Source organism: Heptranchias perlo, chromosome 29, assembly GCF_035084215.1.
Source record: "Heptranchias perlo isolate sHepPer1 chromosome 29, sHepPer1.hap1, whole genome shotgun sequence".
NCBI lineage: Eukaryota > Metazoa > Chordata > Chondrichthyes > Hexanchiformes > Hexanchidae > Heptranchias > Heptranchias perlo.
The window spans coordinates 9163515-9178325 of NC_090353.1; the positions used below are offsets into that span (position 1 = coordinate 9163515).

A 14811-nucleotide genomic window follows, 5' to 3' on the forward strand; every position below is an offset into this window, starting at 1 on the left:
CAGATTTGCCTGCGAAGGAAATTGATAACTCCAGATTGGCACATTACCTTGAAAAGTCCACTAATCATAATCAAAAGCAAATGACAGAAAAAATCTTAACAAATATTTGAAGGTATTGAAGATTTCTTAAAGGAGGATAAAAAACCTGGAACTAAATAGTGACCCTCATTTTTAATGTCTGCTGGCCTTTTGGGAATCAGTGAGATCCACTCTAGCACTGACACATTTGATATTATTCACGTTATATGTCTGGAAGTATATGAGACATTAGCAAAATGCAGTAATCACCAGAAAAAAGTAGCATTAAATAACCTAATATATTCAGCATTCACTCATACAGCTCAGAATAGTCAGGCCGGTTTGAGGATGGTCTTCATATAAAGCTGTATAAATATAGGAGAAATGTTTCTCACTCATCTGCTTCATTGTTTCTGTCCTCTCCAAGGAACTGAAACTGAATAGCCTGCCATGGTCAGAAATCCTATCTGGTCATGGCAGGCTATTCTTCCTTGGCCTTGGGAGGAAATGGATTAGGACGAAAGGAGCTGTGATTTAAAAAAAAATCTTAATGAAAGTCTCACTGAAAATAAGAGACTTGTTAGCTCCAAAATACCGAGTCGTGGACATGGAAACAGGATCCACGGCAGGTCTGATGGCATCTGAAACTTTTGGGTGAATAAATTTCCAGCATTTTGTGTTTTTACTTTGAATTTCCTGCATTCATGATTTTCTATATATAACTTCTCCACTTTGCACTGGGAGGCTGCACTTCCCTCTCCCTGCCTACAGTTGGCAGTACGGCCGGGAGGACTCCGCCGACAGCGGATCACGTGACGCAGATGCGGCTGGTAAAAAGCCGGAAGTTGCTGTAACCGGTCCTTTCCTCATCCGCCCGTCCTGCGAGGCGGATAGAAGCCGGACTCTGAGCGCGAAGCAATCCACCGCAATCCGGCAAAATGGTGAGTTGGCCGACGCCACACGGGTGCGGAGTGCGTGCCGGACACCTCCTTCACATTTTCTACCGGGATATTGGCCTTCGATGTGTTCGCCCGGAGCCGATATCCACAGTTTACGGATGAGGCCCGCCGGCGGTGGGGGGTGGTGTTGGAGAAGAGGGGGGGGGCACGACAATGGAAGGATGTCGGCCGCCCGAGATAATGCGCGGCCGGCTTTAAGTGGGATGGGGGCGGCAGGAGGGCTTATTTATCGCTGAAGGGGAGCGGTGATCTCCGGATGGAAGATTAACCCAGGCCGAGTCTCCCTTTGCGCTTCCGGTCGGCTCGATGTTACCCGGTGGCGGGGCCGTTGGGTGCGGTTGTGCGTCACTCGGAGGCCGCCACCCCCTCTCCGGGAAGGAATGTTCCGGAGGGCCGAGTTTCTGTACCCAGCCCGACGCTTCGAAGTTTCTACTCGCCGGGTGTTCCGAGCGGTGACCCGACGGGCCCCGGGGAACGGGCGGCAATTGCCGGCCACTTGCCACGTGGAGCGGCTGCCGCAGTCGGGGACATGTCTCGCTGCATTTTTCCCTCCCTTGTGATGCCCAGCGGGTGTCGCCCGGTCCCCCCTCCCCTCCCCAGTACTGCATGCTCCGGCTGTCACTCAGCCGGCAGGACCACCCTCAGCGCTGGCTGCTTCAGAGTGTATGTTGCGGGGACGTGGCCCGGCTGTGGGGCTTGTTCCAAAAAACGTTCCTCCGCATTATTTGGCTTCAGTAAAGCCTGAGTCATCTCGCCCTCTTGAATAAATAGGATTGCGGCATAAGGTGCAGTCAACGTGATCGGGTTTACAAGAGCTTGTTTTTTTTAAGCCTCAGATTGACCTCTAATATTGATCTTCAGCCCCATATTTGATCATGAGGATCAAATCTGTCATGAATTTGTAATGCTGATGTTTTAACGTGGAAGGAGCCCAGAGTGTATGCTGAGTATTCCTTTTGGCTTTTTTGCAATGTGGCATTGTTTAGCAATTCTGACGAATAAATATGAATGCTTTGCGCTGTGGGTTAATGCAGTCAGTGCCACATTGCAAATGCCTGGTATTTGAAGTCATGGCCTGTGGTGGTTTTTGGTTGGGGGGGGGGGGTGAGGAGGAGGAGGAGGAGAGATAGTGGAGAATGAATGCAGAAGATTCAAAGTAAAAACATTCAGGCTATTGGGCAGGCAGATCAGACCCTTTTTGTAGGACTCTGTACAACAGAGGAGAGAGCAACATTGCAAGTGTCATTGTTTGCTTGAAGGTGAGTATGATGCAATAAATTCACAATTATTTGTGGGTTTTCTGTGTGCAACTGAATTGCTTTGGTATATTTGGTTATTGTTTCTGGAAATACAATTAGTGCTGCTCCTGATGCTAATTTTCCCATCTTTTAGGTGAACTTCACAGTAGACCAGATCCGTGCCATCATGGACAAAAAGTCCAACATCCGTAACATGTCTGTGATTGCGCATGTTGACCACGGCAAGTCCACCCTGACTGACTCCCTGGTGTCGAAGGCTGGAATCATTGCCTCTTCCCGTGCTGGTGAAACCAGGTTCACTGACACTCGTAAGGACGAACAAGAAAGATGCATCACCATCAAGTCTACGTAAATAATTCAGACTTTGCTTTCTTCCATTTGTTTAGTCTAGCAAGTTGCACTTGATATTGGCAGAAGTTTCCAGGTTCCTGTCAGCAGTTCAGTCTTTCTAGTCTTATCTCTTTTCCTGAGAGCTGCTGCTTGTGAGAGCGCCTGGACGTGGTGTTGGCAGTCCTTGACTGTGGGTGGAGCATCGCAGTCTAACTTCATCATGACCTCACAACCTCCATGTGTACATTTTCTAGCTTGCGTCACTGAGGGATATTCTGGCTGAGTTCTGTTCCGTTTTCTCTTCCTTTCCACATGTCATGTATCTTGGCTAATCTAGTGCCACACTATTAGCTGAGATCAACTAAATTGATTCAGATTTTGGATCAAACTATTTGCATGGCTTGATAATAGTGTGGTTTCTGCTGTCATTATAAAGCTACTTATTGCTGGGTTGCCGCATTAAGAAATAACACAAGTTGACTTCTTTCTTTTGTGCAGTGCCATTTCCTTGTTTTACGAGCTCCGGGAACAAGATTTGGCTTTCATCAAGCAGTGCAAGGATGGCAGTGGCTTTCTCATCAATCTGATTGACTCACCCGGGCACGTTGACTTCTCCTCTGAAGTGACAGCCGCTCTGCGAGTGACTGATGGTGCTCTAGTTGTGGTGGACTGTGTCTCTGGTAAGTGTTACATGGGTGACATTGGTCACCATTTTACACAGTAACTTGGTTACAGACTTGAGTACTTCTATAACAAAAGATGTATCTCAAAGCGAACATGGGTTTTAACACATGCTTTTGAAATTTTATTCATTAATTTTACTTTTAATGAACATGTTTGCCTATGGCCCAGAGGTTAGGCATTGATCTCTCGGGTTTCTGCTGAAGTTTCTGAGATGCTGCCTCCTTGTGCGTGGCTTCTTAAAAACTTCCCATAAGGCATTCAATCCAGAGAAGTGAGAGATGATGCATTTGGGGAGCACAAACAAGGCAAGGGAATACACAATGAATGGGAGGATACTGAGGTGTAGAGGAACAAAGGGGATATAAGGTGTGTATCTAAGGATTGAGGTGTATAAAATTATGACTGGACTAGATAGTGGATGGGGAGGACCTATTTCCCTTAGCAGAGGGGTCAGTGTCCAGGGGGCATGGATTTAAAGTAATTGGCAGAATGATTCGAGGGGAGCTGAGGAGAAATTTTTTCACCGAGGGTGGTGGGGGCCTGGAACTCACTGCCTGAAAGGGTGGTAGAGGCAGAAACTCTCAACTCATTTAAAAAGTACTTGGATGTGCGCTTGAAGTGCCATAACCTACAGGGCTACAGACTAAGTTCTGGAAAGTGGGATTAAGCTGAATAGCTCCTCTTCGGCCAGCACAGACATGGTGGGCCGAATGGCTGCCTTCTGTGCCGTAATTTTCGATGATTGCTCACTTAATGGAATCACTTCACATCTGGGTTAACTGCTTAATGACCATGTGGATGAGCATTAGCTATGATGGTGGGCACCTCTAGGCCTTAATTGCTTTGGTACTAATGTGGAGTCACTTCTCATGTTTTCAGGGGTATGTGTACAAACTGAAACCGTGCTGCGTCAGGCCATTGCTGAACGTATCAGACCTGTGCTGATGATGAACAAAATGGATCGTGCCTTGCTGGAGCTGCAGCTTGTCCCCGAGGAGCTCTACCAGACCTTCCAGCGTATCGTGGAAAATGTCAATGTCATCATCTCCACCTATGGTGAAGATGAGGCTGGTCCCATGGGTAACATCATGGTAAGGATGGAATTAAAAGGATTTAATATTCAAATGTTAATGTTTTAGCTGTAAACTATAATGACTTGAGCGTTCCCAATGCTATTGAGTATTGGACCGATCTTTTTAAATGTCAAATGTAATTTAGCACTCAAGCTAACAGTATACCTTGGTGTCCTATTTGACTGAGGTGAGCTTCTGGTCATATATCCACTCCCATTATCAAGACCCGCCTACTTCCACCTCTGTTACATCATCCGTCTCTGCCTCAGCTCATCTGCTGAGGCCCTCATCCACGCCTTTGTTACCTCTAGACGTGATTATTCCATTGTTCTCCTGGCTGGTCTCCCATATTCCACTTTCCATAAACTTGTCCTCATCCCAAAACTCACGTTCACTCACGACCCCTGTGCTCGCTGACCTACATTGGCTCCCTGTCTGGGAACATCTCGATTTGTGAACTTCTCATCCTTGATTTCAGAACTCCTTTTCCACCCCCCCACATTGGTCTCACCCCTCCCTATCCCTGTAACCTCCTGCAGCCCTACAACCCTCCGAGATCTCAGCTCTCCAATTCTTGCCCCCTGAGCATCCCCAGTTTTAATCGCTCCACTGTTGACAGCCATGCCTTCGTCTGCCTAGGCCCTAAGCTTTGGAATTCTCTCTTAAACCCCCCCTGCCTCTACCCTCTTTAACACCTTCCTAAAACCTAACTCTTTGACCAAGCTTTTGGTCACCTGTCTTAATATCTCCTTATGTGGCTCCTTGTCAGATTTTGTTAGTTGCTGCTGTGAAATGCCTTGGGACCTTTTACTATGTTAAAGATATGTAAAGTCTCTGTTTTCCCCCTTGCATACTGTAATCAGGTGTCAACTGTTTGCAAGTGTTCTTTCTAGCCACTGAAGACCTCCAGTTTGATAACCAGCACCCAGAAGTGTATCAGATAACCCTTTATCCTTTGATTACTGCAGATTATAATCACACTCCTGTCTGAGCTTTGTTCTGAGCTCATGTACAGTGATGTTGACAGGATTAAATTCAACACCTATACCTTTTACTTGTGCTTGATCTGTGAGCTCTTATTCTATCATTGTAAATAACTGTCTCCAGAGAACAATTTTCTTCCCCAATGTTGCCCTGTACTTCATTGGATTTCAGTTCTTTGGTAGAGAAACAGCCTGCTTTCCACTGTGGATTATGGTTTCCTTTGTCATTTTTCACAACTATTACAGGCCACAAAAGTTTCACTCTATTTACTGTGTCTTTTGAAGTCTTTCACTTAACTTTCTTCTATTTTCCTGTTCCTGTTCATTTTTGAAGTGAGTAATTTTTCTGTTTAAAGGAGGGTTTTGTAAGGCTGTTGACTGAAGGGCAGCTTGATCTGTCTCCACCTGAATTGCACTTTCCAGCTAGACCAAGGGCAAAACCTATTGTAGCGCTGATCTGGCTGAATAGACGTGGAACTCTTGGTCTGTCTTGCTCAGAGCCATGCCAGATCGTGCATTTAATTCCTACTCCATTGATAACTTCACTTCACCTCCCTATGATTAACCCACATTTGACTAGCTTTGTCTCATTGAAATTGGGACTGCAGAAAGTACTCAAGACCAAGTATATGGCTGATTTAGGCTTTCTGTGCATGTTTGTCCTTTTCTTTAAAAAAAATTAAATAAATTCTATTTGGTCATTAATCCCCACGCATGATTATTTCTCTTCCTCTTCTTTCCCCACCTTGGTAAGAGGAGCTATCTAGCCCAGCCGGGAACAGCTAGCTCAACATGACTTGTGATGAAACCTGGGACCTTTCCTGGACTGTGTTGCACCATACTACGGCTTGTGATGTGTTATGCTGTTAGCCGCCAGGCCCACTCTTGCCATTCTACTGATTTTCTCTTGTTTTTTCAGGTGGACCCAATTTATGGAACAGTTGGTTTTGGTTCTGGACTTCATGGGTGGGCCTTCACCCTGAAGCAGTTTGCAGAAATGTATGTTGCCAAATTTTCTGCCAAGGGTGAGGCTGCCCTGTCCCCAGAAGAGCGTGCCAAGAAAGTGGAAGATATGATGAAAAAACTGTGGGGTGACAGGTGAGCTGCTGCAACCTGGGATTTTGTTTCTGCTGTTTTAAAAATGAGATGCTGGAAACACTCAGCAGGTCAGATCACATCTGTGGAGAGAAACAGTTAACATTTCAGGTCCACAGATGCTGCCTGACCTGAGTGTTCAGCATTTTCTGATTTTTTGCAGATTTGCGCTTTTATTTGCTTATACTCTATACAGGCATTTACAGCAACAATACATTTTGTCTATCAATCTCCTAGCTTGCTTTGGTTAAGCATTGCTGTTGAAGGTTGTGGGCTCAAGCCCCACTTGAAAGTGAGTACATAACCTAAGCTGAAGTGCTGCATTGTCGGGTGAGATGTTAAACATTGTTGGATATAAAAGATCCCATGACACTATTTGAAGCACAGGAGAACATTTCTCCAACATTTATCCCTCAACCAGCACCAAATAAAAACTGGTTATCATCTAGCTGTTTGTGCAATCTTGCTACGTGCAAACTGGCTGTCACATTTGCCCACATAACAATGAATGTGCTTCAAAGGTCATTCAGTGGCTGCAAAGCCTTTTGGATTACTTGGTTTCTTTTGTCTTTTTTTGCCTGTACCGCATATCGTAGTTAAAGGTTATGCATCGAGGCAACTTCCTTTGTTGGTGTGTAACTGGCTGCTGTAGTCGGCGCAGGCCACTGTGCCCTGTGATGAGCACCAGGTTCTGGGGCCTCACAACCTTTGGCTAATTGCAGCTACTATCCAGTGGTACAGCACATTCAAATAGCTATGTTGGCAGAAATTAGCAGTCTTGTCACCAGTTTTATAGCTTTGAAAATGCTCCTTCTGCTTCCCATGTGGGGTTGGTATGGGAATTCTTTTATGGAAGTTAGATAGGGCTACTGGTTTCTGGCAACACTCCCAGGTAGGCTATAGAAAATTGGCAAAGTGGAGTCTTCATTGGCTTTCTATTCCATTCCAGGTATTTTGATCCTGCTGCTGGTAAATTCAGCAAGTCCACTACCAATGCTGATGGCAAGAAGTTGCCCAGAACTTTCTGTCAACTTATCTTGGATCCCATCTTCAAGGTAAGATAGCAAAGTAGCACATGGGAACAACTGGAATTTATATTGAGCTGTGCGTGATGACTGACTTTTTTTCTTCACTTTGACCTGACTGTTCAGTGATGTTAAACAGATGTCTGAAGCTCAGAATTTTATCTTTCAAACTGAAGTTCAATTAGTCTCTGGTGCAATTGTAAGGAAGCTATTGGCTATCTCCAGTATAAATGTTGCCACATAACCCAATGCATGAAATGATTTAAAGCATGCCAATCCAATTCTCTTTGTGGAGTAATATTAATGGGTGCTTTCTTCATAGGTTTTTGATGCAATTATGAATTTCAAGAAGGAAGAGACTGAAAAATTGGTTCAGAAGCTTGACATTAAGCTGGACAATGAAGATAAGTCCAAAGAGGGCAAACCTCTGCTAAAGGTGAGTAGTTCAGTTCCCTACAACAAGGGAGTGAAGGAGACCTCAACTTGTATAAGTTCAGCTGAAATATCTTGGCACTCTTGTCCATTTCAAGATTATGCTCAATGCTGTTCACAAGCAGTTCTTTGAGACTCGTAACTTTTGTCATCGCAAGATTTCTCTGGAGGTGGTGGAACCAGTGTACCAGTAGTTTTTCTGGCTAACGTATTAAGATTATTGTTTAAACATTAGGCTTGTTTTATGCATACCAGACAGGTGCCTTGTATTTAGTAAAATTTACATCTCATTCCTCATACCACTGGCTGTAACTTTACTGCACATGTTCCTTGGCTGCTGTTGTGAATTTGAAATGTGCCTTGTTTGTTGTGCACAGGCTGTGATGCGTCGCTGGCTGCCTGCAGGGGATGCTTTGTTGCAGATGATCACCATTCACCTTCCATCTCCTGTCACTGCTCAGAGATATCGTTGTGACCTTCTGTATGAGGGACCCCCTGATGATGAGGCTGCCATGGGTAAGTTTAAAATGGCATTTACTAAGGGTCCATTGGTTAAAGAATAAAACTGCCCAGGAGTTGTCAACTGCCGAGAGTTGAATCTTGAGTAGGCTCATTCCCACTTAGATTGGAGCTGCAGTGTAAATGTCATGCACCACTTCATAATAGTGTACTGCCTGACGCAGCTCAGAAAATCCTTTCGTCTTCCGTTTTCTGTGAGGTTATTCCTGAAGAGTGGTGGCCGGCATTTCCTGCCCTGAGGTGGGAGCTCCATATCTCCGGCATCCCTTGCTCTACTGGGGGTAGTGTTGCCAGTTGCTATGGGAATGTGGCCTGACTACATGCCACATTTGGTATTTTCTCACCAACTTCCTTGATGCCAGTCCTGTGGCATTTTCCATTGTTTTCACTGTTTGCCCCAAATCCACCTCAGTGTGAATAGGGCAAATTCAGAACAACTGGAAGTGGTTCCACAATATAAATGTTTGGACTGTAGTAAATGTCCAAATGGAAATTGTCTAGGTGAGGATTTTCATTGTACATATCTCCTTTTTTATCAAGGCTACAAGAAAAGCAAGTTTGTGTGCATTAAAAAGTGAATTTCAACCTTTTTTAGGCATCAAGAACTGTGATTCAAAGGGCCCCTTGATGATGTACATCTCTAAGATGGTGCCCACAACTGACAAGGGCAGATTCTATGCCTTTGGTCGTGTCTTTTCCGGTGTTGTCTCTACCGGTCTTAAGGTCCGAATCATGGGACCAAACTACACGCCAGGCAAGAAGGAAGACCTTTACCTGAAGCCTATCCAAAGGTTGGTATTGTGATGAGTGTGGGCTGTAGGCTGTCCACCATGCTGCAGTAACTATGCAAACACAATTTTTTGTTTTGGATCAAAAATGGTTCTCTATATCTTTCATCCTCAAAACTTACTGCATTCTTACTGGTGTAGTCATTGACAGTTTTAGAATTTGGGTCTGCCTAATAAAAAATACTTTTAAATGTAGTGAAATGATAATCAGAAATTGTCTGCTGTAGCATGAATTGATGGGATTCTGTTTCAATATATTGAGTGCAGGAGTCACATAGTGGATAAATTTTACTGAAACCACTTTATTTATAAAGACAGTAATTTGGGGATTAAGTTCATTGATAAACTGATACTACTTGTTTGAGCCCTTACGATATATCGCCAACACTTTTTTAACCTGCAGAACTATTCTGATGATGGGTCGTTATGTGGAGCCTATTGAAGATGTGCCTTGTGGAAACATCGTGGGCCTTGTTGGTGTTGATCAGTATCTGGTGAAGACTGGTACCATTACCACTTATGACCAAGCTCACAACTTGAGAGTGATGAAATTCAGCGTCAGTCCTGTTGTGCGTGTTGCTGTTGAAGCCAAGAACCCAGCTGATCTGCCCAAATTGGTTGAAGGCCTGAAGCGTCTTGCTAAGTCTGACCCAATGGTGCAGGTAGGTCCTTCACATGGCTGGTTTCTGTTAAATTGTCTTGGTGGGATTTTTTTTTTAAAGCATCTTTTTATGGGCTATACATTTTTTTTGTTCTCCTTGTTTTAGTGCATTATTGAAGAATCTGGTGAACACATCATTGCTGGTGCTGGTGAGCTGCACTTAGAAATCTGTCTGAAAGATCTTGAAGAGGACCATGCTTGCATCCCCATTAAGGTAAGGCCAGTGGGCCTATATTGTACCAGTGGTGGGCTCCCATCTGCTGACTCAAACCTGTGTATGATTGGTGTATCTTTTTGTCCAGAAATCAGACCCTGTTGTGTCTTACCGTGAGACAGTTGCTGATGAATCCAGCGTAATGTGTTTGTCCAAGTCTCCCAACAAACACAACCGACTGTACATGAAGGCTCGGCCAATGTCTGAGGGCCTGGCGGAAGACATCGATAAGGGTGATGTTGCTGCCCGTCAAGAGCTCAGGCAGCGTGCCAGGTATCTCGTTGAGAAGTACGAGTGGGATGTCACCGAAGCTCGTAAGATCTGGTGCTTTGGACCCGATGGCACAGGTCCAAATATGCTAGTTGATGTGACTAAGGGAGTCCAGTATCTAAATGAAATCAAGGACAGCGTCGTTGCTGGATTTCAGTGGGCAGCCAAAGAGGTGAGCTTATTTCCTTCAGTTTTGTACAAAATTTGTTATTGTCTGGATTTTTGGTGCTTCATATACACCAGCAGAGCCATAAGGCCACAAGCTAACTGTTCATGGGGTGTCTACAGTGGCAGAGTGAGTTGGAAATGAGCTGCTGTGAAGCTGGCCTTCAGAGCTTGTGCTTTTTTGATTTTTTTTAAAATAGTAAAAGCACATTTTTAGTATCTGGTTTTAGTGTTCACTCAGTCAGAAAACCTAATGAGCTATCCTTGTACACTAGATTTGTCAAACTGTTCTTGGTTTGGTGCAAACAAGCTAGAGTGTAATGCTTTCCTTTTTCTTTCTCCAGGGTGCTCTGTGTGATGAGAACATGCGTGGAGTGCGATTTGATATTCACGATGTAACCCTGCATGCTGATGCTATCCATCGTGGTGGTGGTCAGATCATCCCCACAGCCAGGAGGTGTCTGTATGCCTCTGTGCTGACTGCCCAGCCTAGACTCATGGAACCTGTCTATCTGGTTGAGATCCAGGTATTACAACTGTTTTTATAAACCACTTGATTTTGGAGAATCAAATCTAGTAGTGTGATTGGCACCATTGTTTATAACTTACTTAGTGAACACAGATTCACCTTTTTTTATTAAGGAGAAATGTGCATGTAGTCAACAGCACATGATCATACATTCACCATTAGCAATGTCTCAAACTTAGTTCAACTTGGAACTGGGAGTGTATGAACTATTCTCTTGGTGTGACCCACCCCAATTTTCATACACCTGTGTATGACTGGCACATGTTTCTCCAATTGGAGCTGGGGAGATTAGCATTTCATTGCCAGAGGCTAGGTTTTGAAATACTGGATGAAGACTTAAGGCTATAACCATTAACAGATTAACCTGGTGAGGTGCATTTTCTGGTGGGTCCCTTTGGCTGCTATGTTTCTTAACAAAACAGCCACAGATTTCCATATTTGCAAAAATAACCTCGCTTGCATATAATTCTCAAGTCATAGCATTTGACCTTGCTGAGTAATGATTCCTTTAATTACAGTGCCCTGAGCAGGTGGTTGGTGGTATCTATGGTGTACTGAACAGGAAACGTGGTCATGTATTTGAGGAATCCCATGTTGCTGGCACACCCATGTTTGTTGTCAAGGCCTACCTGCCTGTAAATGAATCATTTGGTAAGTGATTTGATATTTTACCTATCTTCCAGCGCAGGCAGATTTTTGAAGTGATTTTAATGTGACGCAGTGCTCTCAATCACGGCAGCAGGAAGGGCCCTACAGTTGTCCCCTCTGTACCCCCTTCCCATTTTGTTTCCCTCCTTTGAATTTTATAATCAGCCATGGTTTTCAGTCTTGACTGCTATCCTGTGACCCCTACCGCAAATACTGGCTTAAAAACAATTGGGGTTTACCCTGAACTGCAAAGTCTGAAGCGCCTGCTAACACTGTCTAAGATCACAGTGAAGAATGGCTGCCTACATATTTGCTGGGCTGGGTCTGAACTTCTAAGAGGGAGATGAAAGTTGGCAAATCAGTGGAAAGGAGTCTACTCACAGACCCCAGTCTTCAATCCTCTTGAACTGGGCTTGGCTTTGTTGGGCCCTAAGCTCTGACACCCTTCTGCATGTGAAGGTCTGTACACTTCCTGCTGTACAAGATAGATTGTTATCTTAATTTCAGTTTCCAACAAAAGAACTGTCAATTGTTGTACTTTGTTTTCTGAACAGGTTTCACAGCTGACCTGAGGTCCAATACAGGTGGCCAGGCTTTCCCACAATGTGTCTTTGACCACTGGCAGATCCTACCTGGTGATCCCTTTGAATCAACTAGCCGCCCAAGCGAGGTTGTGGCTGAAACCCGTAAACGCAAGGGCCTGAAAGAGGGCATCCCCGCTCTGGACAACTTCCTGGACAAGTTGTAATGTTCAATCGCACACCATTGGAAATCTGACCAACACACTTGGGTGACTCTGACCTAATTAGTGAATTTAACATTGCCAGATTAGACATGGTGTATTGTATTGTACCCTTGCAATGAAATTCACTGCAAAAAGAATGGACATCATAGTGGCATAAATTAAAAGAATGTTTACCTCGTATTTGGGTTCTTCTTTATTGCATTGCTGCGTCAAGAACCATCTTGTGCCATGCTAGCTATATACACTTTCATCCATCTTTTTATTTCATTAGGTAACTTATTGTTGCCTGGTCTGATATTTATTGCCAGTACTTGAATATTAAGCATACTGTGTGTTGAGTTGGGGTATTCCAATCCAGGGTTTTCATTCTGGACATGAAACACTATGCCAGTATGGTATGCACAGCAAGTTTGTACAGCAGTGGAGTTTGCAGAAAGTCAGGTGAGAATGATCTCTTGTCTGCAGACTGGAGGCTAATGGGAGATTGTAGCACCTTGGAAGTGATTCTGACTGTCATTAACATTGTGAAAGATGAAAATGCAATAGATTGTATTGGTGGTATGTGAACAATAAACTTTGATATTGCAGTTGTGTACTTTCTAGTCAGTTTTGCCTACACTTTTCTGTCTGCTTTGGCTGCCTTCTGGCTTATGTCTGGATTTAATAACCGCCTTATGTGGCAATGGGACAGTTTTAAAACAATTGAATGTCAGATGAAAAAATAAAATGGATTTTTGTGCACAAACTAAAATCAACCCCATCCCTACTAAATGGCATCCAATTGGAGGAAGTTAATCTCCAAAATGGGTTGAAATACTTAATTTAACTGCTGTTTAGCTGTTTAAATTTTTATGCTTGGATGAAATTTTGAGCTGCAAGATTGTGCAGTACCCTTTAGTGTTAACAGCTGCCGAGCCTATGGGTGCATTAAACCTTGGCAAGGTTGGGGGGGGGGGGGTTGGAGCCAGTCTCTGGGGGAGAGGAATAACCACAGAAACTTAAATACTAGTCTTTGCTTCTCTTGGTTGTTTTTTTCTGCTGACGTGGCTTTTTTCGCCCCTTGGTTGAGTGCTTTGGATTACCTTGTCTGTCTGCTTTTATCAGCTGGAGCCATGCACTTAGTCAACAAATTCTCAGCTTGACATCCTGCAAATGCATTCCCTGCTGTCTTAAGCTGTGCATTCTGCCTTGGATCCTTCTGTCAAGTTAGAAAAATCACAGGAGGAAGTTTTGTTGAATTTTCCAAAATCTATATCAGAAAATACCAATTAGAATATTTAAATATTGTAATTGAGTTCAAATTTGCTTTTTCTTACTTTTGGAGTAAGTTAGTTTACATTAAAGGGAAGTACTTATCTTTCATGTCTGGTAAACTTCATTGCTGGGTGAGGGCTGTTTTGCAACACCTTAGGCTGGATTTTCTGTGCTGGATCTGTTTCCCTGGGTTGGGGCATTTATTTTGCAAGGTCCCAGCCAGTGTAACATGGGAAGAGGTGGCCATTCAATTAGAGGGTACAGAAGAGCCAGATCAAGGCCTCAAAAAGGTCAGATATGGGCTGAAATGTAGGTAGATAGTCACTACCAGCATTTCACCCTCCATTAAAACAATTGTGAGGCCTTACTGTTGCCATCTTGGGCCAACTGCTACCTTTTGTAAGGTGATTCAGACTTAATGGGCATTCTGTAGTATGAAGTACAAGTGAGTATAGTTCCCAACATTTTAAACTCCCTGCATATCCCGGACAGCTGCCTGCATATGGTAAATGGCGCTAACCATTTACCACTACATTTACAAATGGCAGAAGTGTGGTGTAGAGAAAGACTCTTCCAAGCTCCTGCAGCAGGAAGTGTTAGAGAAGTTTGGAGGATCGGCCTATGAGAATTCTCCACGAAATTCAAGGCAAATGCCTTGAACAGTTTTACACCAACAATTTAAACAAACATGCCTGCAAATTTGTTGCTTGTGTGCTTTAATACGGCCAGTTCTGTTTATTTCTAAATATATGTGGTATATTTTGTTATCTTGTGACAAATTAGCAGGCATGAAGCTAATAAGAGTCTCAACTGCAGGCCCTGCTGCGATCAACCAACTGCACAGACGAGACAAAACCTATAACCTTCCTGGTCTGAATGGCTCAGCTACACACTGGATGAAACGATCAGACCTTGGGGGTACTTATATACCAAAGCCATGCTTAGATGAAAGCCGTCCACTCAAAACATCTTTCCGTAAATTACGGCTGGAGCAAGACAAGTAAGATGTTTGCAATCTACACAATAGGGAAGAACTAGCATTTATATAGTGCTTAGAAGTGTGAAGTGATGCATTTTGGAAGGATGAGGAGAGGTGGTATAAACTAACATGATACAATTTTAAAGGGGGTGCAGGAACAGAAGAGACCTCGAGTTTAACA

General features: G+C 43.9%; 1 protein-coding gene across 1 annotated transcript; it reads left to right on the top strand.

Moving 5' to 3' along the window:
- The first annotated feature begins 853 nt into the window (after window positions 1–853).
- On the top strand, window positions 854–12577 carry LOC137299369 (elongation factor 2). The gene is made up of 15 exons (XM_067968063.1): window positions 854–959; window positions 2370–2584; window positions 3065–3246; window positions 4130–4341; window positions 6226–6404; window positions 7351–7456; window positions 7749–7862; window positions 8236–8374; window positions 8973–9168; window positions 9569–9827; window positions 9933–10040; window positions 10129–10482; window positions 10820–11002; window positions 11523–11655; window positions 12207–12577. The coding sequence occupies exons 1-15, from the start codon at window positions 957–959 to the stop codon at window positions 12398–12400; spliced, it is 2577 nt and encodes an 858-aa protein (XP_067824164.1). The 5' UTR covers window positions 854–956; the 3' UTR covers window positions 12401–12577.
- Window positions 12578–14811: the final 2234 nt, after the last annotated feature.

Coding starts and splice junctions, on each gene's coding strand:
- LOC137299369 (XM_067968063.1), top strand. Junction 4,342..6,225: donor GTCCCATGGGTAACATCATG/GTAAGGATGGAA, acceptor TTGTTTTTTCAG/GTGGACCCAATTTATGGAAC. Junction 7,457..7,748: donor TCTTGGATCCCATCTTCAAG/GTAAGATAGCAA, acceptor CTTTCTTCATAG/GTTTTTGATGCAATTATGAA.